Here is a 25,019-nt window from a genome sequence, read left to right as displayed (position 1 = left end):
CATACCTTTGGTTGCAACCTACCTCTTCTGCTCTAACCAATTAGGTAATGTATGCATTGCCTTGGGAAGTCTCGTATGTGTAAAAGTGCAAGCTATTATTGTATCTATTTCAAATGAGAAAATTATGCAGTGCAATATCAATAATTTTAACAATTAAAAAAAGTTATGCAGGTTTTTTATAGACTGAGGGAAGTGATTCTCATTACTTGTTGCAACAATTCTTGTTCAATGAGAAAGGATGAGCATTGATAGGCTCAGCAGGAATGAGTCCATCTATAACTGTGCCTTGGCACAGTCCACAACGGACTTTTAACTGGAAAGAATTGGAAATTCTGACTGTTAGAGAAATGGAGAGCAGGATCTTCTTTGTTTCTGACATTCCATTTAGTACATTTTGCAGTGTTTTTTTTGTGTATTACCAGCAGGTTTTAAAAGGTGGCTCTCACAAAAAGCCAAAGAATGTGTATTGTCAAGTTCTGTTGAGCAGATGGTAGGGAAGGTTTATATGATGCAGGAATTTCATATAAAGGATCTGTGTGTTTTTGCAGATATCGTAATGTAGGTTTTGAATTGGATGGAATGAAACATTTCAAGATACTTAAACATTCATTTTAAATAATGTCCCAAGTTTACATCATCATTTGATTTTCTTTTAATTTGATTATTTATAAATGAAAAACAAAATGAGCCAGGAAGTCGAGCTAATTGAGGGAAAAGGTGTTTCTTTCAAACCAATCTTTAGGAAATATTAAATTGATATTACTCTATTAAATATTATTCAAAGTACTAACAGTACTTTGATTACATTTAACACATTTGTGAAGGCACCTGCTAGAAATGTGGGCAGAAATTTATGATGGGATATGAATGAAACTGCAGGAAGATGTAATATTTTTAAGCACTCTTAAAATGTGGCATTTGTAAGTTACAAGAAAAGAAAATGAGCATGTTGAACACTAATTATCATGTGTTTTCTCTAATGTATTTTGCCAGTTAATGTTTATCAGAGAAAAAAAATTGTAACCCAAGTATGCGATTCATTTCCAAGGAAGAAATTTGCATTCCAAGATGTACTTATGGTCTTGTTTCTCTTTTGATATGCAGAACTACTCCTGAGAATAATTGCCCATACCTGATGTAGCAAGGGATGCCAGCCTAATGTAGAAAAATCAGCAGTATCAGATTTACCTTGAATCTCCTTAAGATCTATTGGTCTGTGCATTGCAAACAGTCAGTGAGTGGCAGGTGCTTCCATCTTGATCATTTGAATCATGAGCTCACCAGATAACACAGGTAATATTTTCTGTTTTTAGCACTTCCTTATTAGACTAATATTTCTATAATGAGGTGAAGATTAATGGTAACATTAGTTTGATGATTTATTCTGCAACAATAGGATGCACATTGTTAAAATTTATCACAATGAGTTATGATAAGAATGAAAATAAAATGAAATTATTTCATACATATTGGTTTTTTTTCCCAAATAACCTTCATGTTGGTCGCTCAGAATTGTGCTTAGTGTTGCTACATTTTTAAAAGTTGGATTATGTGTCAGTACTCAGAGTTCCTGAGCTAATCAGATGACAATTTGGGCACTCAGAGCCAGTTGTATTCTGATTTATCATATGCACGTGAACTAGTAAAGGCAGTGCAATGTGCTTTGTTTTCACTCTTTCTTGTACAGCTTTTATTGATGCTTAAGTAAAAATGACTTGCTGAGAGAATTGCTACAAAATTGCCCTGGAATAGAAGCAGTGCACAAAAGTGCTGTAGAAAATCAACAGGTCGAGCAGCATCCATAGGAAGTAAAAGCAGTTGATGTTTGGGCCTGAGCCCTTCATTAAAACACAGGAGCAAAAAATGAAGTTGCCATTAAAGCTCTAGCAAAGAAAATATTTGGTATTACAGCATGTTTCCAATTAAACAAAAAACTACTGAAATTCTCAAATATCCAAAAAAAATTTCGGCTGAGACAAGTTGAAAGTTTTTGTTGACCCACCGTGCTCAAATAGGGCTACAGGTAAACAGTTTTACAAAGGAGACCTTTTGTCCACAGGTTCACACATTGAAGGAAAGTATAGCACTGATTATTTATTTATAAATTGACATTTTTTTGCCATGAGTCACTGCAAATTTGTGATTAAATTGCATTGTGGCATTCTCAGAATTTGAATTGAAGGACCCCCCCAACTCTCCCGCCTAATATCCTTTCAGCGAGGTCACTGAAATTCTGCTGGAGGACAATCCTTGGGACTGTACATGAAATCTCTCACCTCTTGGAGGTAAGACTTCAGGCTCCCAGGCAGGATTGGCGACAGCGGTGGAGAGGTGTCAGGGATCGACAACAGCAGATACAAGTATTCTGCTGATGCCACTGGGCTGTTTAAAGAAATTTCTCGATTATCCAAAAAAATCTGTTTAACCAATATAAGTTACTTCCCAAGCATTTTGGATAATCGGAAACCTACTGTATTAAGCATGAATATATTAGTCCAAGGACATGCTTTCACTGTGGAGTTTTTCCAACATTTTCTGTTTTTGCTTCACAAGAATGCTTGCAATCTATAAACAAACTGAATTCTTGCTGCATGTTCTATTCAGAAATAAATCTTTAATGTTTTCTATGTCCTTGAAAGGTCTTGGTCTTTACTAGTTCTTCTTGACAGGCTACATAATTTTACCATACAGCATGAGCAGGTTAATATGAGTTCAGTTGTACTCTAATTGATTAAACCAGGTTGATTGTGTTTAAATGAGTTTGTGGTTAGGCCAGGTAATAATGTACACACATTAAGAGAATAAACCAAAACTAAGTTTGATATTTTATGTGTGTGCAATTAGAAACTGTGAAAGATAAAGGCAGCAATGACTATTGTTAGTGAATACACGTCTTTCAGTTCAAGAGTAAGTCTTGAGACTGACAGAAAGTAGGGCTCATTGATCTTCTTTGTTCATTCCCTAATTGAAATTAATGTCCCATCAATTTTCAGCCACCTACAGATTTTCCACATAAACTTGTTTCCCTCAACTTTTCCAATTTAGTCCAACTGGTTCCATGCCATTTAGAATGTCGTTTCCGGAAATCAGTTTAACATGCCTTTGCAATGAACTCGTTGACTGGAGGACTGCCTCCATCTCCTTATTGAGCAGTACAATATGGATATATTCACATGCAGTAAGTTTTAACTGTAGAGAAATGAAATGTTACTGATTACAGTGGTCATGTAGAAAATTTAGTGTCCATTCTGCTTTTATTATTATTTCAGCTTTTATTTCAGGATAAAGCACTTGATGAGCTGACAGGCCCTAATTCTGCTCCTATGTCTTATAAAAGTTGAAATTTAAAAAAACAAAAACATGCTGTAAATGTAAAACAAAACCAGAAAATGCTGGAAACACTCAGCAGGTCAGGCTGCACCTGTGGAAAGAAAAATCGTCATTGTCTCGGGTCCGAGACCTTTTGTCAGAAATGAATAGGAGACGAAAGCTTATAAAGTTGTTGGGAGAGGGGGATGTCTGTGATAATTTAAAACCAGAATGACACTTATTGAAAGTGTTAATTTCATAAGGCGTGAGTTTGCTTGGATTAACAGCGAAGATTATTGTGAGAATTTTGCTCAGGCTTTACAATATAGAATGAGCCCACTGTACACAGCAAATCAATGCCACCACTCAATGCAAGCTCCCATCGCCTTGTATTTGTTTTCATTCTAAGTACAATAGAAGTCCAAACCACTCAAGAATACAGACTTTTCGAAAACCCTCAAACTTTTTAAAACTTAGCAGGCTTTTCTTGTGCGTGCATGCATAAGTGTCCACAGATGCACAGCAGCATTTTTATTTTTCTTGAAAACTGCTTGTTTTGCTAAGTGGAGCACGCTGTATTTTCGAATGAATAGACTATCAAAGTTTACCTGTTCGTCTCTTTATTCCTCCTTAAATTTGAATTTTAAAAGTACTGCCCAAGAATGCGAACATCTGGACTGTCCCAGTCCCCGAGCAGTCCAAATTTTCGGACTTCTACTGTACTACGGTCCCTTTTGAATATACTTCTACCATCCTAACAAGCAACAATATCAGATCATTATTGCAAATCATGTGAACATGTCACTGTCACCTTTGGTAGCTTAAACAGTCATGTTAAATCTGTGTTATCTACTTAACAATCCCACTCCCATTAAAAAGTTTTATTTTACTGACATTGCACCAACCTTTCATGACGTTGAAAACCTCCATTAAATCTTGACCGCCTCTTCTCTAAAAATCAGCATTTCTGACAATTGCAGTCGATTCTCATCTATTCACATCCTTTCCTAAAGTACAGAGCATGGAATTGGACATAGAACTCCAATTGTAACTGATCCCAAGATTTTTACAAATTCAACAATTACCTTGATTCTATACTCTAATCTTTATAAACTTTTGGATCCTATAACCTTTATCATCTTGTCAGGCATAATCTCATCTTCTAAAAATTTGTGCATGTAGCTCCAGGTCTCTCCAGTATTGCATACGTTAGAATTGGACTTTTATATCACATTGCACTTAACTATGTTAAATCTTGTTTTGCACCTGCCTTGCATTTTCGCAGGCTAATTGATACTCACTTGCAATCTTAACACTATCCTCTTTACTATAAATCACCTTAACTCTGTTTGTTAAGGGTTATCTGGGCACCTAAGTTAATGCTATGCTTATTAAACATCAAGAAAAGCAGTTGTTCTTGTCCAGGAAGATATCGATGGAATAAGCTGATAAGGAGCAGAATTACGCAATTTGGCCGCCTGAGTCTGCTCTGAATCTTGGATGATGTATTATTCTCCTGCCTTTCCTCCCTCTCCCCCATAACCTTTAATAAGCTTACTAATCATTGCTTTAAATATGCCAGTCTGTGACGATGAAATATTTTCCCTCAGCCTTTGATCATTGTTTTGAGTTTATTTTTCAGTACTTTGTGTGAATGCCCTTCAATGAATATGCAAGTTGTGAAACGCCACCTGAAAGTTCTTCTATGCATTGCACTCATCAGCCCCTTCTGTTACCCATCAAACATACTTTGATTTCAACAAGTCGATGTTGGCTGTGCAGTACACAAAGGTGCTGGAGAAACTCAGCATCCACAGAAAGTAAAAAGCAGTCGATGTTTCAGGACTGAACCCTTCAGGAGTGCTGAAAATTAAGCATATGCTTGCATAAAAGTTTGGTGGGGGGTGGGGTGGGAAACGCAGCTAACAGTTAAGCGGTAATGATGGATACAAGTTTGGGGTATGGGGGTAGAAGAGAGAGAATCTGAGAAGTGATGGGGCAGAGGGAAAAGAAAGGTAACTGACAGGAGAGGGAAAAGAAGGGAGTGGGGAGACTGGAGGAAGGGGAAACCAGAGAAGGGGGTTCAGGAACTTGGAGAAATTGATGCTGTCTCGTTGGAGACGGCAGAGATGGAATGTGTGATGTTATTCCTCCAATTAGTAGGTGGCCACAACTTGGCAATATACGAGGCCATGGACAGACATGTCACTGTGACACTGGGCTGTGGAATCAAAGTAGTTGGCCACTGAGACATCCTTACTGTTGCAGCGAAGGTGTTCAAAGAAGTGATCTTCCATTCTGCGTTCAGTTGATCTCTAACATCCTCCCTCTGTCCTCTCCCCAAATCACTTTTTTCTCTTCTACCCTCCAACCTGTATCCACCTGTTAGCCTGCGCTCCTCTGCCTTCCCTTTCCCTGCACTTTTTGCTTTTTGCTGTCTGCCTGATTTTCAGCCCTCTAAGGAAGTGCTCAACCCCAAAACATTGTCTATCTTTTACTTCCTATGAATGCTGTATGATTTGAGTTTCTCCAGCACTCTAGTGCACTGCTGGTAAAATTGATTTCAAATTTGGAGGTTTAATTCAAAGACACAAAATTTGACTTGGTGGTGTTTCTTTGGATAGACCAGAACAATGAGAAGTTCAAAATGGCATCTGGACTTTCTTTGCCCACATTTTTCATGAGTCGTAGCTGACCAGCACAAGTTTGCCAAGCATTTACTGGTGTATGAAGAGTTGTCATAATGCCATACAACTGTTTTAATGTAATCGCAACCAGAGAGATTCTTCCTGCTCCAGTAATAAGATCTCTCAAGCACATAAAGAAAGGTATCAAGCTTCAGGAAGATCCCACCTCCAGTGCTATTTGAAGAGATTATTCGGCTCTTCACTGTTTAATTGCAGGTTGCATTTTGACTGATGATTCTACAAGTATTTGGTATTTTCTAGAATTGGTTTGGGCAACGTTGTTGCCAACGTTAAATGTCCATACATGTGATTCTGAGTTGCGTGTGGGTTGCATTCCTAGAAAGCAGTACATATCATCATTTTCTATAATCTAAAACCATGACATTTGTGCATGCATCATGAAGAAATTTACTTTTTTTCTCCACATTCCCTAAATTTTATTCTGTATCTCAAATTTTTGGTAATCCTTTGTGAATTCTAAGGTAAAATTCCCAATACTAAATTCCAGCAACGAAGGGGTCCTTGACTTGAGACTTGTGGATAGGTGGAGAACATGTTGAAAATAGATTGTTGGGCCATATGTCTTAAGAAAATTCTTCTGTTAGAAGGTGGTTAATCTGTGAAATTCATTATTGGCATTGACCTGGCTAGCGTAGCAGATAGCACGGCACTTTCACTACGCCCGCACCCCGACGCTGTCTGTAAGGAGGTGGTGCGTTCTCCCTGTGTGCATGGGTTTCCACCGGTGCTCTGGTTTCTCCCACCCTTCAAAACATACAGGGGTTGGAAGTCATTGGGTGGCATGGGCTTGTGGGCCAGAAGGGCCTGTTTCCATGCTGCATATTGTTAAATTAAAAAGTTTGCCACAGATGGATGCTGAGGCCAAGTCTTTGGGTATATTTAGAGGTTATGGGGAGAAGGCAAGAAAATGGGATTGAAAAGAAAAATACACAAGCCACGATTTCAATGGCAGAGCAGACTGGATAGGCCAAATGACCTGATTCTTCTCGTACTACTTATGGTCTTGTAAAATAGGGGCACAACGGATTCAAATTTGTTATTGTTTCATAAAGCCCTTGGCAGATTTTAAAGAAATTATCATGTTAATGATTATGGACGGCTTCTCGTATGTGAATTTTATCTATATTGTGATATACACTTGATATGATGTGCCTTCTTGAAAAAATATTTTAAAAAGAAAATTACATTGCAGCATTCTAAGCTTCCTCTGCAACAATCTGGGGTAGGGTTGTCCTGTCGGTGCCTGCTTTCTTCTGTTGTTCTTCAGCTGCTTGCTCTGTGGCTGCCAGCGAGATGTGTGCTGCTATAATTGACTTGAGGTGCAGCAGGCAGCAAATCCTTAGTTAATGAAGCCATGTATCTCCATATGCTGCATGCATTCCACTGTAAGCATCGACATCTGCCGTCAGATCCTGAATCGCGGTGAGATCCACAGGAATTAGAGTTGGCTACCACTTATATGATCAGATGGGTTGCCTGCTCCTTACAAAGGCCTATTCCAAGTTGACATATCCAATTTGGCCTCTGCATGCATGATTTATTTTATAATGAATGCCCACTTTTGGGAAGTTGCAACAGGTAAGGCTTCACTAGTCTTGGAAGATAGCATCGAGTAGCTCTTGGCCAAGATGATTTTTGTGATTTTTAAGCTACATTTTTCCCTCCTGCCCTCAATGTAAGCCATTATTGCTGGATCTCTTTCCATGTGTGTTTGTCCCCTCAGCTATTCTCTGAGGCAACTTCTCACTCTTGATGATTTCAGCTCCCAACCCTGATCCATCATGAAATTTGTCCTTATGTGTGAACCATTCCCTTTCTGCACTTCCCGAGAAGACTAAAACAAACAAGGTTACTGGCCTACAGGAGCTCTTTTGAGAGTGTGCTGGCCAGCTGCATTTGAATTGGATCAGAGGTAAATCCACAGGGCCATAAGAGTGGCAGAGCGGATCACTGGAGACTTCCCCCGCCACCCACCCACCCACCCCTTTGCCGTGATCATTTTCTGAAGAGGGTGTGCAAAACCGTTGAGGACCCCTCCCAACCCCCACACAGCATCTTTCAGCTGCTCTTTTTGGGAAAGAGATCCAGGAGGATCAGAGCCAGCACCACCAGGCTAAGGAACAGCTTTCTCCCACGGGCAGTGAAAACACTGAACGATCCAACGAACTGCTCACACTGACTGTGTTTATGAAACAATATTTATCTGTACATATGAATACCTATCATGTATTGTTTGTATGTGTGCTATATCTGGTTGGATGTCTGCATCTTTTGCTCTGAGGACAGGAGAATGCTGTTTCGTTGGGTTGTACTTGAGAAATCAGATGACAATAAAGTTAAACATTTTCCCCAGTTACAAATTCCATTTACTCACCCCAAACTGCGTCATTCTTTAGCATTATTCTGAAACCGAACAGATTGAGCTTGTTTTTATTCATTCAAATGATGTGGCTTGCATCCCCAATTGCCCTTCAGAAGATGGGTGTGAGCAGTCTAGCCATCTCCTTGATCTGTTGCAGCGGGTATATCCCTGATGTTAGTATGGAGGGGATTCCAGGATTTTGACCCTGTGGCAATGGATTTTTTTTTTTCCATGTCAGGATGTAGCTTGGAGGGTAGCTGCCAGGTGGTGGTGTTCCCAGACTTGGGCTACCCTTGACCTTTAATTGTTAGTGGTCATAGGTTTGGAGGGTGCTCTCTGAGGCATTTGATAAGTTGTTGCAGTACATACTGTAAATGGTACAAGCAGCTAATGCTGTGTCAGCAGTGAAGTGATCAGGTGCCGACAATGAGGGATGCTATGGCCTGTATAAGTTGTGGTGGACAGGAGAGGTTGAGAAAGCATGGGTTGCATGGGCAAGCAGACTGAATGGCTTGTTACGGTGCTGTAAAACTCTGTATGGTATCGAGCTGCTTAAGTGACATTGTGGCTGAAACCTTTGCAGAATTTAGAATTTGTTATGAACATATCACAAAAATTTGTTGTTTGGCCATAGCATTTCAGTACAAATATTTCTTTAAGCCACATTTCAAGACCAATAAAGTAGTGCAAGAAAAAGAAAAATACAAACCTGTAGTGCCTGTGGTTCATTGTTCAATCAGGAATCTCATGGTTGAGGGGAAGAAGCTGTCTTGTGCTGCTGAGTGCTTGTTTTCAGACTCCTGTACCTTTTACCCGACATCTTGTAGATGTCCTTGATGGAGTGAAGACTGGTGCCCGTGATGTTGCAAGCTGAGTTAACAACCCGCTGGAGTTTATTTTCCTGCTCTAATGTTGGCACACCTGAACCTGATAGTGATGCAGTCAGACAGAATGCTCTCCATGGTATACCTGTAGAAGTTTTCAAGAGACTTTGGTGAGATATCAAATCTCCTTGCAAAGATTTGCCGCTGGTGAGCCTTCGTGATTGCATCAGTCTGGAGGCTCCAGGACAAATCCTATCCAGGCAAGTGGAGAGTATTCCATCATCCTCCTAAGCAATATTGATGGTGAACCAGCTTTAGGAAGTTAGGAGGTGGATAACCCATCTCTGACCTGCTCTTGTTGCAACATTTTTTATATGGCTACGCCAGTTCAGTTCTGGTTGTAAATAATCTGAGTGGTGTTCCAGTCTGCAAACCTAGACCAACATTAAGTCAGATTACTTTACTCCTGCAACTCTTATAAATTACCCTGGTTTTGCTCATCTGCTGTAGAATTCTGCATCCCTGCCTGTGTAACCGTAGCCTTGAATGTGTAATTGTCCAGTCTTGCCTCATTCTAACCTGTGTAAACTTGAGCTGACAATGGAACATAGTTAATTAATTTAAGTAAATGCAGTTGCTCCACCATTAAGAACCAGGTCTTAAGATCTGAAATAAAAACAGAACATGATGAAAGCACTCAAAATCTCAGGCAGCATCCGTAGAAAGAGAAACTGGTCACATAAGACCCTTAAGAAAGATGTCAGGAAAAAGCACAAGGAGGGCATTAGGAAGGCAAAAGGAGCCATGCAGTGTCCTTGCAAATAGGATTAAAGGAAATCCCAATGTATTTTATACTTGCTTTAAAAACAAGAGGACAACTGGAGAGGATTGGTCCACTTGAGGAAAAATGAGGGAATTTGTGTTTGGAATCAGGAAGTCGGCAAGGTACTAAATTAGTACTTCAGATCACTATCTGTCAAGGAGAAGGAGTGGAGAAAGTCAGCAGGTCAAACAGTGTACTTTATATAGCAAAAATGTTTTGGCCTTGAGGCCTTCCAAATATGTAAAAAAGGTAAGGGTGGGAGAGGTGGGGGAGGAGCATGGTCCCAAAGGCAGAAGGTAATAGGTGGGGAAAGGAGGGAGGGCACAGCAGTAAACGGGGAGGAGGATGGCCAGGTGAAATGAGAGGGAAACGGATGGCGAGCTGATGGAAAGGTAGGGAAGAGAGGGAACAAGGAGAGTAGGTTAGCAGAAACTGGAGAAGTTGGCTGGAGAGTGCCCAGACAGAAAATCAGGTGGTGTTCCTCCAGTTTGCAGGTGGTCTCGGTGGGATAGCACATGAGGCCATGAACAGACATGTGAGTATGGGGGTAGGATGCAGAACTGAAATGGTTGGCCACTGGGAGGTCCCTGTGCAAACAGAGCGAAGGTGCTCAGCAAAGTGATCTCCCGGTCTGCGCCTTGCCTCTCCGACGTAGAGGAGATGACAAAAGGACCACTGGATGCATTAAATCAATCTTGCAGATACACTAGTGAATTGTTGCTTCACTTGAAAGGCCTGTTTGGTGCCCTGGACTGTAGTGAGGCAGGACATGTGGGTGCAAGTGTGGCACCTCCTGTGGCCACAGGGGAGGGTGCCGGAACTTGATTGGTAGGGAGGGATGGATGCACAAGGGAGTCATGGAGGGAGCGGACCCTACGGAAGGTGGGGAGAAGGGAAGATGTGTCTGGTAGTGGGGGATCCTGCTGTAAGTGCTGGAAATTCCAGATGTGGTAGAGACAGAAATTGCGAGGAGGGAATAGAATAGAGGACATTTATGTGAGGCAGTGTCTCTTTAAAAATAAAAAGCAGCCTCTATCCTCAAAGACCTCTGCCACCTAGGCCATGCCCTCTTCCCTCTGCTACCATCAGGGAAAAGTTAAAGTTACAGGAGCCAAAAGATAAGCACTCAAATGCTCAAGGACAGCTTCTTCCCCGCTGCCATCTGATTCCTGAATAATCAATGAACCAAATACACTGCCTTATTTTTTTGTGCACTTTTATTTTTATAGTAGTGTTTGTAAGATGGTTATAATCTGAATGTTTGCACTACAATGCTGCCACAAAACACCAAATCTCATGATAATAAATTCTGATTTTGAATCCTTGCACAGGACAGGGTGTGACGAAGTGTGGTGGAGATGGATGCAGGAGTTGGTAAAATATGTCAGTGGAAAACTCGTCTCCAGAGATGGAGACCGAGATCTAGAAAGGGGAGAGTGTTGTTGAGATGAATCAGGAGAGCTTGACATCAAGGCGGAAGCTGGCAGCGAAGTGAATGAAGTTGATGAGCTCATCATGGGAGCGTGAGGCAGTACCAATGTAGCCATAAAAAAAAGAGGAATGCTGCTGGGTCTTTTGAAGAGCTTTAAGAAAGATGGACCTGATTGGGGAATATTTAGATTATTGTGAAGGAATTGCTGGGCTCCTGACAAGATATTTAAATTCCTCACTATCAACAGATGAAGTCCTGGATGACCAGAGAGTAGACAATGCTCTTCCTCTGCTGAAGAGGAAAATGAGGATCATCCTGGAAATTGTATCTGTGGCTGGAAATCCTTGGGTGAGGATTTGTACACATTTGCAAACACTTGGTCGGATTAAGGACGGTTAATGTGCCTTTGTTCGGGTCAGGTCATGTCTTACAAATTTGTTTTAATTTTTTTGAGGAGGCGACTGAGGTTTTTGGACGGAACTTGACAAGGACCCTTGTGTGCTGAATCAGAAGATAAAGATGCATGGGGTCCATCAATTGATGGTTTGGATTTGAAACCTAGCTTGCCTGGAGAAACCAGGGTCATGTTGGAAGGTTGTTATTCTGGCAGGAGATCCAAGATCAATGATTACAGTCAGTCCCTGAGTTAAATACAAGTTCTGTTACCTAGGTCTGTCTTTAACCCAAATTGGTATTTAAGTCGGAACCAGTACATATGGTCCTTATTTAGTGACAGTTAGTCAAATTATTATCTTGGTATATATTTTACTTTTAGATGCATTTAAAACACTTCCCAAGACACTAAAACATATTAAACATAATAATACAGTATATAATAATGCAGTACATAATGCAGAGAACAAAACAAAGGACTCTACATCACCTTTGTTGACCTCACCAAAGCCTTCGACACCGTGAGCAGGAAAGGGCTTTGGCAAATACTAGAGCGCATCGGATGTCCCCCAAAGTTCCTCAACATGATTATCCAACTGCACGAAAACCAACAAGGTCGGGTCAGATACAGCAATGAGCTCTCTGAACCCTTCTCCATTAACAATGGCGTGAAGCAAGGCTGTGTTCTCGCACCAACCCTCTTTTCAATCTTCTTCAGCATGATGCTGAACCAAGCCATGAAAGACCCCAACAATGAAGACGCTGTTTACATCCGGTACCGCACGGATGGCAGTCTCTTCAATCTGAGGCGCCTGCAAGCTCACACCAAGACACAAGAGAAACTTGTCCGTGAACTACTCTTTGCAGATGATGCCGCTTTAGTTGCCCATTCAGAGCCAGCTCTTCAGCGCTTGACGTCCTGCTTTGCGGAAACTGCCAAAATGTTTGGCCTGGAAGTCAGCCTGAAGAAAACTGAGGTCCTCCATCAGCCAGCTCCCCACCATGACTACCAGCCCCCCCACATCTCCATCGGGCACACAAAACTCAAAACGGTCAACCAGTTTACCTATCTCGGCTGCACCATTTCATCAGATGCAAGGATCGACAATGAGATAGACAACAGACTCGCCAAGGCAAATAGCGCCTTTGGAAGACTACACAAAAGAGTCTGGAAAAACAACCAACTGAAAAACCTCACAAAGATAAGCGTATACAGAGCCGTTGTCATACCCACACTCCTGTTCGGCTCCGAATCATGGGTCCTCTACCGGCACCACCTACGGCTCCTAGAACGCTTCCACCAGCGTTGTCTCCGCTCCATCCTCAACATCCATTGGAGCGCTCACACCCCTAACGTCGAGGTACTCGAGATGGCAGAGGTCGACAGCATCGAGTCCACGCTGCTGAAGATCCAGCTGCGCTGGATGGGTCACGTCTCCAGAATGGAGGACCATCGCCTTCCCAAGATCGTGTTATATGGCGAGCTCTCCACTGGCCACCGTGACAGAGGTGCACCAAAGAAAAGGTACAAGGACTGCCTAAAGAAATCTCTTGGTGCCTGCCACATTGACCACCGCCAGTGGGCTGATAACGCCTCAAACCGTGCATCTTGGCGCCTCACAGTTTGGCGGGCAGCAGCCTCCTTTGAAGAAGACCGCAGAGCCCACCTCTCTGACAAAAGGCAAAGGAGGAAAAACCCAACACCCAACCCCAACCAACCAATTTTCCCTTGCAACCGCTGCAATCGTGTCTGCCTGTCCCGCATCGGACTGGTCAGCCACAAACGAGCCTGCAGCTGACGTGGACTTTTTACCCCCTCCATAAATCTTCGTCCGCGAAGCCAAGCCAAAGAAAGAAGAAGAACATAATAATACAGCACTGTATGCAATAATAAAAGTAATTGCATATGGTCATAAGATCATGATTAAAAGTTAAAACTTACAGGAGGAGATGATTGGGAGAGGGCTACAGTACAGGTACTTTTAATTTCAAATTCCGAATTTCATGCCCGGCTCCTTCACGCTCCCCTCCTACCCCCCCAAGAGCAGGTTGGAGGGAGGGCACACTTTTGAAAAATGTTTGAAATCGGATTGCTTGCTCTTTAAGAAAAAATAATTAATTTAAATTCTACTGGACACACTTGAAACGGAAATTGCCGCCATTCTACCGATTTTTTTGCACTATTTGGGGGGGGAAAAACGGAGTCTGATCATCAAATCTGATCTTGAAGAAATCTTTATCGTGGCATCATAGAGCATCAAGGTCTGGCATCTATAAGTGGGGCTCAACTTTGTCTGCTTTAACTTCAGGAAATCCTGGGATCTGTAATCAGATGTGTGGTATTAGTTTAAAGTATGGTGAGATGTAGATGAACTCCAAGGTGAGTAAATCAGCAGATATAAGCTTGCAATATGTAAACTGGAAAATTTTCCTATGTCGGATATGTGAAATAAAGACAGTAAATCCTTGAAACTCCCTTCAGGACAGGCAGCATCTGTGGAAAGAGCAACAACTTAACTTTTCAGTTTGAAGAGCTTCATGTCATTCATTCGGTTTCTCTTTCCACGGTCGCTAACTGGCCTGAATTTACTGATTCACACTCTCTCTAGTTTTAGTCAAAGAAGCTATAAAGTTGCTTTTAAAAAAACAACTACTTTTGTGGATCGATTGGCTCTCGCATTATTTATAGTCAGCAGAATAAGGTTTTTTGCGCGTAAGCTATTTGTTTGAATCCATTGGGTGCAAATGTGAGGTGCACTTTCAAGAGATGAAGGAATGCCTGACCAGTATGGTGCATGCTAGATGTCAAAATATTTAACTGTAGTTTTTCTCTTGATTATTTCTTACCACTGTAACTACCATTAGGGGATTTGTTCCTATAGCTGGATTTATGGGAGTTAAGGAGATGTTGCAGCATCAGTTGACATGGAGGCAATGTTCATGAGAGTGAACTGAGGTGGATCAGAAAACAAGAATTGGATATGCATTTTAATTTTGTGGTTTGATTTGTCAAATTGGTTTAATCTGTTATGGCAATTAATGAATTTCCACTATTTTAAAATTGATGACATGGACTTTTTTTAAAAAAAGGGATAGTTTCTCCTCGTGATGTAATTGATTATCGTATAAATCCCCACAAGTGAGGCATGAATCATAAAGAGAAATCTCAAGTGTAACATGACCAGATGGAGAAACAAGTTAGAATCTCACTGCATTCGTACCCTGGTTGCATAACTGAACAGTTTGCTGCAGAGCTGCCTGTGCTTGAACATTCTACTACAAGGTAACCCAATGAGAGCAACCTCCCACCCCAGGTAGGCTCTGGAAGGGCATTTGCTCGTTTGAAATTTGGTAACGGTATTACAAAACCTGACAGCTGAATCATCTATCAAATCAAAAGGTTGTAGTATCCCCTTGCTATTGCTTGCTATTAAAGATTAGACTTTTTGCTACTTGTCCTTGCCTTTTTAATAATTTTCCATTCAAATACTGCAGATTTTTAAGGTTCCTTGTGATAACTTTAAGCAACTGGCTTTATGATCATCTTAAATTAATTTTGCATAGATTGTATAGAATCTCAAACTATTTTCATGGGAATTCTTTGGAAAATTGAATTGCTTGTAAATTTGCATTTGGAGTTATTTTTCTGTCATTGTTCATCTTGGGGTTGTTTTGCATTTTACAGTGGTTAATAAATGATTATGTGTGCTGGAGTTGGCAGAAAGAGCCACCTGCCTCTGTGGCTTCAAACTCATTTTTCAGCTTCTCTCTCCTTGTTCAGTTGATGTATTCATGTCCCAGACATTCCATCTATTCATTGTTGAGAAATTGAAATTTTCTGAGATGTGAGATTCACAGAGAAGAACTCTTGAAGAATTTTTAATTAAAGCATTTAAAAAAAATTATTATTTTTGAAGTTGGTGTCAGAAGCAAAACAGAAATGACAATTGACGGTAGGCAAATCGGCAAGAAAGAGTATTGATGACCTACTACCAGAAAATGTGTAATTTAGAGAGAACATTCATAATTATATTGCTGATTTGATAGGATTACTGTTGGTTAGATCACCCAAGGGTAACTTTGAAGCAATGGTGGAAATAATGTTCATGTTTTAAAGAGAGATTGACCATTTACTTGTGACTTTTATTAACTACTCTATCATTCTTCCAGTATGTCATTGGTCATTTTGGATTTACTTTTTTTTTGTCCTTTGACTAACCAAGCATTTATATTCTCATGCTCATAAGTTGTAATGTTTTGATGCACCAATGGCAAAGTAGTGCTGAATGAGAACTGGAGGGTTTTGGACTCTGTACGTTTGTAGTCATTGAAATACACTGCTGAACATAGCATTTTTTATTGTGGGTCAGCGACTGATGCAAAGAATGACCTGATGAGTTCCTTCAGCATCTGGTTTTAACTGCGATTGCAGCGTCAGCAGACTTTCGTGTTTCACTTAATATCCAGACATCCAGGGAGGTTCCAAATCACAAATGGAAACCCCATTTATTTGAATTTGTAGCTGACCCTGTTGCAAAAAGCTAAATATTTGACTTATTTTACCTCATTTTAAATTATTGATTAACATTTCAAAGTGATTTTACTTTTTATGTTAATGATACTCAAATGATTTAATGATTCAAATCTATTGGGATAATTTTTAGATGTTTTAAATAAATTACATCCAGGTCTAGGACAATCTGGGCCTGAGAGAGAGTTCACCAATCATAAATAGGATAAATTGACTGCTGAATGTATTTTAACCACTTGATGGTACCAGTGTACTTTGAAAAAATTTGCATCTGAATATTCTTGCCAGATATATTTGTGATGTCTACTGATAGAACATTCCTGTTGCTTTATCTGAATGATTGTAAGGATATGGAATAATTTATTAATGCCTATCATTTGTCTTTGTGGGAATTTAAAGTTGTTCACTGTGCATTTCAGTAGCATTTATCTCCGTATCTGCAATCCAGTGCAGTTTCCAAGTTGGGATCATTTCTAGAAGCAATGATGCTTGAATCATAATTACATCTTCAGCACCGTAAAATGTATTTTTGAGATTAAATATCTTGTTAACTTTTTCATTTTTTCCACTCATTATAATTGTCTATATGTATCTAACCATTGTTCCTTTGGCATGCTTTTCAAGAAAAATCCAACAAAATGTATTTGTTTTAGGGTGGTACGGCACAATCCCTTTACAATGCCAGCAATCAGGACCAGGGTTCGAATCCCATGCTATATGTAAGGAGTTTGTCCATTCTTCCTGCGTCTGCGAGGGTTTCCCTGGGGGCTCCAACTTCCTCCCACCGTTCGAAACGTACTAGGGGTTGATTGGGTGTAAATTAAGCGGCACTGACTCGTGGACTGAATGGCCTGTTACCGTGCTGTATGTCTAAATTTTAATTTAGTTAAATTTTTAAAAATTGTAATTTAAATTTAAATTCAGACGTACACTTCTGAAATAGAAATTCAGTCAAACTCCTGGTATCCGACATTTAAGGGGATTGATACATGCCGGATAAGTGAATTTCATGGTTGCTTGATGTTGTATGATTATTGAACTAATGGCCATTTTAAACTTGTGTATTTTTTACCTATTTATTTTCTGCAATTTTTTTGGCGGTTGCATAAATTCTAGATAACAGGGGTTTTACTGTACCAGTACAGGAAACACCATTGAATCAGGCACCATCCTTAAAAAAGGTTAATATTTCAGCTGAAGGATGATTATATTTGTCTTTATGGCAGATTAACTTGCGTGAATTTCTTTGCACCCACCTGAATACAGCATACGCTTATCCTGGAATGATTTTGCTTTCATTCTCGAGCAGGGTTTTATTCCCATTTTCCCTACCTCAATAACTGCTCCTGTGATTGCTTTCTGTCACCTGTCAGTTCAACTGTACTTGCCTCTGATTTGCCCAACCCCAGCTTGTTCAGAACTCTTTCAGGACCATCTTTTCTGACAATAACTTCAGTTCTCTGTCGTTGCATCTTTGACCCCAAAATTCCATTTCTTTATCCATGATTTTTCCCCATTATATCTTTGAAACCTCGTAGCTGTACAAATTGTTCCAAACACTGAAATTCCCACTAGCCTACTTTTCTTTTTTTGCAGTACACCTCTTTATTCTATCGTTTGTACTTACACTGGAGTTTTTAATCCTTTGTTCTTAATTTCAAGATCTCTAGAAGACCCATTTCTTGACATGGAGCCATAGAGAGAAGCAGCATTGAGTTCGCGCTGACCTTCAATGAGCAGCACCATTACAGTGTAAAAGGAAGTTCAGCATCACATTTTCAAATGGGCATGATAGATAAATGCTATCCTTATTGGGGCTTTCACGTCCTGAAAAGGAAACGACCTGTGTACTTCTAAATCAAACAAATTCTTGGCTATTGTGGAAAAATGGCTGGTCTGAATAGGATGAGGTTAATCTCAACAGAAGAGTTGTAGCTTCTTTTGATGGCAAGCAATACTGGCACATGGTTTTCCTGTTTGTTGCCTAATGGAGTCCTTGACATTAACTCTGAGGGATCAACTGTGCAAACAAGTCATGGCTGTCCGCCTGTTCTCATTTAAAATTAGCTCTACCACGTCAGCTACAAAAGTACACATTATAAAAATAGCTTGAGCAAAAAATAACTTTTTATATGGAGAGCTTGATACATTTCAAAATATTCTTATTGTAATTAAAATCAAGTGTGATCCATGTGCTACAATCTGGTTTGTGGTATTGATTTTTTTTCCTCTGGGCAATGACATTGAGTTTTGATGGTTTGTATCTTAGAAACGACGACATTACTGTGATGGAATGGTGCTCTGTACTTGAATGATATAAACTTCTCAGTCCTTTTGTTCATAAGGATTAACGACATCAATTATGTATGGTAATTATGCAGGTTCTCTGAGAGTTATTGAAATATGAGTAAATAAACAAGTTTGTGCACCATGAACTTGATGAGATTTATTACTAAATATATAATTGCTCTATGTCTTTAAGCAATAATCTTATAGAAAGATTTCTAAATTATTATAATTAGATTGCCCCAAAAAATTGAAAGTTTGCTTGCTGTAGAAATGTATCTGCACTGTAGGATTGGGAAAGCATTTTCTTGAACTTTGTGATGGTCAACCTGATTATAAAGTAGTTCTCCTGTAGGCACTCTTTCATGAGTTTCTGGAAACTTTTGATCAAGAAGTCTGATTCATCTGAAAATAAAATCAGAGAATTGAGAAGCTAAGAACGTCTTTTTTTAAAAGTGTCAGGATTAGACAGCAACTCTGAGCTCGTTCCACCATTCAATTAAATTGTTGCTAATTATTTGTTAACGACATTGTTTTGGCTTATTCCCTATTATTTGGAAAACTTTCAATCTCTGTTTCGAATGCAATGAATCACTGAGTAGAGAATCTTGAAGTTTTAACATCCCGTGAGTGAAGACACTTCTCAATTTCTGTCCAAAATGCTAACCTTCTATTTGATACTGTGACCCAGAGTTCAAGACTCCTTAACCCAGAGAATTTTCTCTGGCTCCACCCTCTACCAAGTGTGTTTTTTCAATGAGATCGCCCCTATTATTTCTAGAGAACAGAGGCGTAACTTATTCAATGTCTTGTTTGACAGGTCTGCCATCCCGTGAGCAAATTTGTTGACTCTTTGCCACATTTCATTTCATCGTACGTACATGTATCCTTATTTAAGTAAAAGTATGTTCTCACCAAGGCCCTCTATAATTGTAGTATGTCATCTTTACTCTGTCATCTAATCATGTAGCAATGAAGGCCAATGAACCATTTGCCTTTACAGTTGCACATTAGCTTTCAGTAGCCCTTTTTACTCTTGCATCCCAGTAAATTGGCCGTTCAGTGCCCCAGATAGGAATGGAGTTTTTGCTGTTCACACTTGGACACTCTTAACTGGGACACTGCACACTTTTATACTCATCCATGAATAGGATGGGAGTGTTCTACCTTCTCCTGGCAATGTCATTTCGCATCAAGCGATGGTGTACCTGCTCTAAATTCTGATCAATGTATTATGATCTTATAGTTAAGTAAAATGAATTATGCCTAATTATTAACATAATTAAGCTTTATGTACAGCACCATAAGAGCCTTTCAGCCCCTGTTGTTGTGCTACCGACCTATATAAACCTTTATAAAGGACGGTGAAAAAATGTTAAATAGCGGACAGTTTTTAAAAAGTTGATAACGCAACAATTTATAAAGACCAGCCCTCCCAGAATTCCATGTGGCAAAGTAAAGGCTGTGTGCATGGAGGGGTTTCTCTGCTGCACGGAAATCTGGGAGGGTGGGTCCACCATGGCTTTTTCCCAGAGATTTTATAAAGTGTGCGCGATAGTGCTACTAACTTTCCCATCTTTATAAATTGTCTGTTATTGCTATTTATTGCTAGTGCACTCTCACTCTCTCTCTCTCTCTCTCTCTCTCTCTCTCTCTCTCTCTCTCTCTCTCTCTCTCTCTCTCTCTCTCCGCTGCAACTTTCCCATGGCAAAGTTTATACCTTCACTTTAATCTTTTCTTTCTCCACGTTCCTGCACTCGCACAGAATCATCGTCATTTCTGTCCAAGAATGCAATTCTCACGTTCACTCTAGGCTAATTGGCATGCCGGTGTCTGTAGACACCAGGGATTGCAGTAAGGGTTGAGTCCGTCCATCCCCGGCGTGAAATGACATCATTTCATGCTGGCGTTCAGACGATTTTGTTTTCACACTTGATCTTTATCCAGCCAATTGGCCGTTAATTCCTGGGACAAAATGCAAGTGTGAAAGGGATTCGTGATATGTACAAGGACATCCATGCCTTGTTCAAAGATCAGCGTTACCCAATCTTTCACCACTTAAAAATACTCACAACCCTTACGGAAACACTATTACACTTTTATATAATGAATTATGGAAGATACTATAGCAAGCTTGTTGATGGAATTTTTGCTGTAAAATATTTAATTGTCCAGACCTGTAAATATATTTTTAAAGGAAAAGCTACATTTCTTGGAAGTATAATGCATTTTTAGGACCCTTAATGGTAGTTAAAATCTAAAATCAGCTATCAAATGAGAGAAATTGTTGCTCCTCCTATTGTAGAATATCATTCATAATGCATGTTGATGGCCCTTGATTGTTGGTTAAGGATGTATTTGCATGTATATATGAAAAGTAATGATACATCTGTGGGGGATCTCAGAATTTGCTGATTGTTTACTTAATTATCTTTTTTTCTAATTCCTCATTCATTTGTTCCTTCATTTAGCTTGTGATTTGTGCTCATAATGGTAGGAGATTTGCATGTTGATGAAAAATCTGTTTTTGTCATCTGTTTATGGTGAAACACCTTAGATGATGTAATTGGATATGTCAGTTGCACACTTTTGAGGTAGCATGGTTCTGAATTTTTAAAAAATGGATTAGAATACCCAATAAATCATTTGAAGTACAATCAGAAAACTGGTTCAAATCCCATTGAATTGCTAAAGCAGCTCAGATTGAAATTTAAATTTCAGATTTATTGTCAGAGTATATACATGATAGCACATACAGCCCTGGGATTCCTTTCTCTTGCAGTCGCAGTGAATTACCACTAATTGGTCATGCTCACTTTGCTTTATACAACCCACTATTGTGGTATCAATGGCATATTTGCGTTATTGTTGTTCCGAGCTACCCAGTTGTAGGTATAAAGTGAGTAGAGCAAGGGGGTAAGAACACAGCTCTGTGGTGTTCTGGTACTGATGAAGATTGTGGAGGCGAAGTTCTTCGCAATCTTCAGTGATTGTGGTCTGGAGGAAATCTATGATCCAATCACACAGTGGGGTGTTAACTGCTGATCAGTTTTGAGGGGATGATGGTGTTAAATGCCAAAGAGCATCCTGATGTATGGATATTTGCTGTCCAAGTGTTCCAGGGCTTTGTGTAGAGCCAGTGAGATGGCATCCACTATAGACCCGTTTCTACAATAGGCAAGCTGGAATGGATCCATGTCATTGCTCAGAAAGGAGCTGATCTGCTTCATCACCAGCTTTTCAAAACACTTCACCACTGTTGATGTAAGTGCTACTGGTCAATAGTCATTAAGGCAGGTAACTGCACTCTTCTTGGGCACTGGTATTATTGACGCCTGTTTGAAACAGGTGGGCAATATGCCCTGCTGGAGTGAGATATCGAAGTATCCATGAATACTTGGTACGTTGATCAGCACAGATCTTTAATACTCGGCCTTCTTGAAAGACATTCTGACGTTGGCCTCCGAGACATCCCACAGCGCCGCCAGCTTCTTGCAGGGATTCTCAATGGTACCATTGCATGCTCTGTTTCAAGGCAAGCATAAAAGGTGTTCAGATCATCACAAACATTTATGATGTTGGGCTTTGCCCTGGAAGCCCTGCCTTATTTCTTAGAATATGTAATTCAAAGAATTCAGGCACAGGCATCCTCATACCTTGGAACTGCAGTGGAAGAAAGTCCTTCTTGACTTTGACGATGTGGCTATAAGAGTAAGATGGCAAATAATGCTACAGGCAGTTATTTGTACAGTCAGGACCACAAATGAATAATTGATGAAAATAATAAAATATTCAAGCGAATAAGTTTCCTCCTATCTGACGTGAGCTATCAATGTTAAGTGAATTTGTTATGTGAATAGCTTGGACTTTGTAGAAAAAGTGTCATGTTTGGTGGATTCGCAGAGATATGAGTCTGGACACAAGAGTTTGCAATCTAACACAACAATTAATAGAAGAGTGTGGGAAAATAGTACAGGTACACGATCCTTTATCCGGACATCTAAAATCCAGGAAGCTCCAAAATCCGGTAAGTGGGAAGAGAGGTGGGAAAATGTGCACACAATTTATAAAGGAGCTTGAAAAACGGGGAAACAAGCAGGAGAGAAGATTAAACAGTACACAATTATTAATTCACCCAGGCGATGCAGACATCTGCCTACTACAAACAGGGGTTACACACTCCCTCCTGGATCCTTGATTGAGAGGTGGTCGAGGGTACTACTTTACTCACATGCTCTCAGACCTCTGATCAGTTGAGAGCAGAGGAATACCTCAGCTCAGCTTCAGTGCAGTGCTCACCTTAACCGTGACCCTTCCAAGCGACGTCTATAGTAGCAACCTGGCTGGAGCAGTGTCTGGGGCTATCACCACCACAAGGCAGAGAGTGAATGTCCTCTGTGCTGGTGCTAAATATAGAGCTCGATAAGGAAGTTAGTTGATTTGAACAAGCCAATGGGCAGGTGTGGACTGACCAGTGGCCGGAGCCCAATCTTAACTGATACTCCACCTGCAAACTATAACTTTATCGACAACTTGTAACTTTGAAACAAAAAGTACACCACATACAGGTGATGTGACTACAGAATGAGTTTCAAACCAGTAGGCCACGACTCCTCCACATACAACAGACTTTAACTGATTATACTTGCTGCTTACGTTCCCCGTTTGCCCAAACTTGCCTTCCCCAGATACAAAGTCTGATTCTGCTGTCCTAAGTAACACTGGAATTAAGTGATAAGCCCCAAACAGTGGCAAGATTTCAAACAATATAATGGGATTTTATTGCTGGGCAAGAATGAACTTTGACTAAAGCCCATCTGGTGAAACCACAACTTTGCAAAGTTGTCAAGATTTTTCATGATGCTTTGGAATTTGCATTTGTTTGTGCTGAGAAATGTGGATTTGCCAGCAAATTTTGGGCCAAAGTATTGCAATAAACTCAAAAGTCAAGTTAACTGTTTTTCTATGTCAGAAATGGAACAATTTCAATGAAGGCCAATGAACATGATCATTCATTTATCTGTCTTGACAAAGGATCCCAACAAAAATGTCAACTAATTTGTTCTCTCCATGGATTTATGTTTCCCAATTTGCAATTTAATGCATTTTTTAAACAAGTAATTTCTCCCAGGCAAACAGACGCTGTTTACATCTGGTACTGCACGGATGGCAGTCTCTTCAATCTGAGGCGCCTGCAAGCTCACACCAAGTCACAAGAACAACTTGTCCGTGAACTACTCTTTGCAGATGATGCCGCTTTAGTTGCCCATTCAGAGCCAGCTCTTCAGAGCTTGACGTCCTGTTTTGCGGAAACTGCCAAAATGTTTGGCCTGGAAGTCAGCCTGAAGAAAACTGAGGTCCTCCATCAGCAAGCTCCCCACCATGACTGCCAGCCCCCCCCACATCTCCATCGGGCACACAAAACTCAAAACGGTCAACCAGTTTACCTATCTCGGCTGCACCATTTCATCGAATGCAAGGATCGACAACGAGATAGACAACAGACTCGCCAAGGCAAATAGCGCCTTTGGAAGACTACACAAAAGAATCTGGAAAAACAACCAACTGAAAAACCTCACAAAGATTAGTGTATACAGAGCCGTTGTCATACCCACACTCCTGTTCGGCTCCAAATCATGGGTCCTCTACCGGCATCACCTACGGCTCCTAGAACGCTTCCACCAGCGTTGTCTCCGCTCCATCCTCAACATTCATTGGAGCGACTTCATCCCTAACATCGAAGTACTCGAGATGGCAGAGGCCGACAGCATCGAATCCACGCTGCTGAAGATCCAAATGCACTGGGTAGGTCACGTCTCCAGAATGGAGGACCATCGCCTTCCCAAGATCGTGTTATATGGCGAGCTCTCCACTGGCCACTGTGACAGAGGTGCACCAAAGAAGAGGTACAAGGACTGCCTAAAGAAATCTCTTGGTACCTGCCACATTGACCACCGCCAGTGGGCTGATATCGCCTCAAACTGTGCATCTTGGCGCCTCACAGTTTGGCGGGCAGCAACCTCCTTTGAAGAAGACCGCAGAGCCCACTTCACTGACAAAAGACAAAGGAGGAAAAACCCAACACCCAACCCCAGCCAACCAATTTTCCCTTGCAACCACTGCAACCGTGTCTGCCTGTCCCGCATCGGACTTGTCAGCCACAAACGAGCCTGCAGCTGACGTAGACATTACCCCTCCATAAATCTTCGTCCGCGAAGCCAAGCCAAAGAACTTCTCCCAGGCATAGTCTGTTTCTCTGAATCTATTACTTTTTTTTACCCAGTGTAATTATTTTAGGTAACAAATTTATTCCACCTGCATTGAATTCGCCCATCGTTATTGAATGAAGAT

The 25,019-nt window shown here is 40.6% G+C and overlaps 1 protein-coding gene across 4 annotated transcripts in view; it reads left to right on the top strand.

Moving 5' to 3' along the window:
- Positions 1 to 25,019, top strand: part of hdac5 (histone deacetylase 5) — a 234,513-nt gene that overhangs the window by 56,466 nt on the left and 153,028 nt on the right. For all 4 annotated transcript variants that reach the window (XM_069904642.1, XM_069904638.1, XM_069904639.1 and 1 more), the window contains 2 exons: positions 1 to 44; positions 1,105 to 1,293. The exon at positions 1 to 44 is cut by the window's left edge and continues 132 nt beyond it. In XM_069904642.1, coding sequence (XP_069760743.1) covers positions 1,272 to 1,293 — 22 coding nt within the window. In that variant the 5' untranslated portion in view covers positions 1 to 44; positions 1,105 to 1,271. The remainder of the gene's footprint in view (positions 45 to 1,104; positions 1,294 to 25,019) is intronic.

Source organism: Narcine bancroftii, chromosome 12 (assembly GCF_036971445.1).
Source record: "Narcine bancroftii isolate sNarBan1 chromosome 12, sNarBan1.hap1, whole genome shotgun sequence".
Lineage (NCBI taxonomy): Eukaryota > Metazoa > Chordata > Chondrichthyes > Torpediniformes > Narcinidae > Narcine > Narcine bancroftii.
Note: the sequence above shows the minus strand (reverse complement) of the source record. Positions and strands in the feature narration are given on the sequence as shown.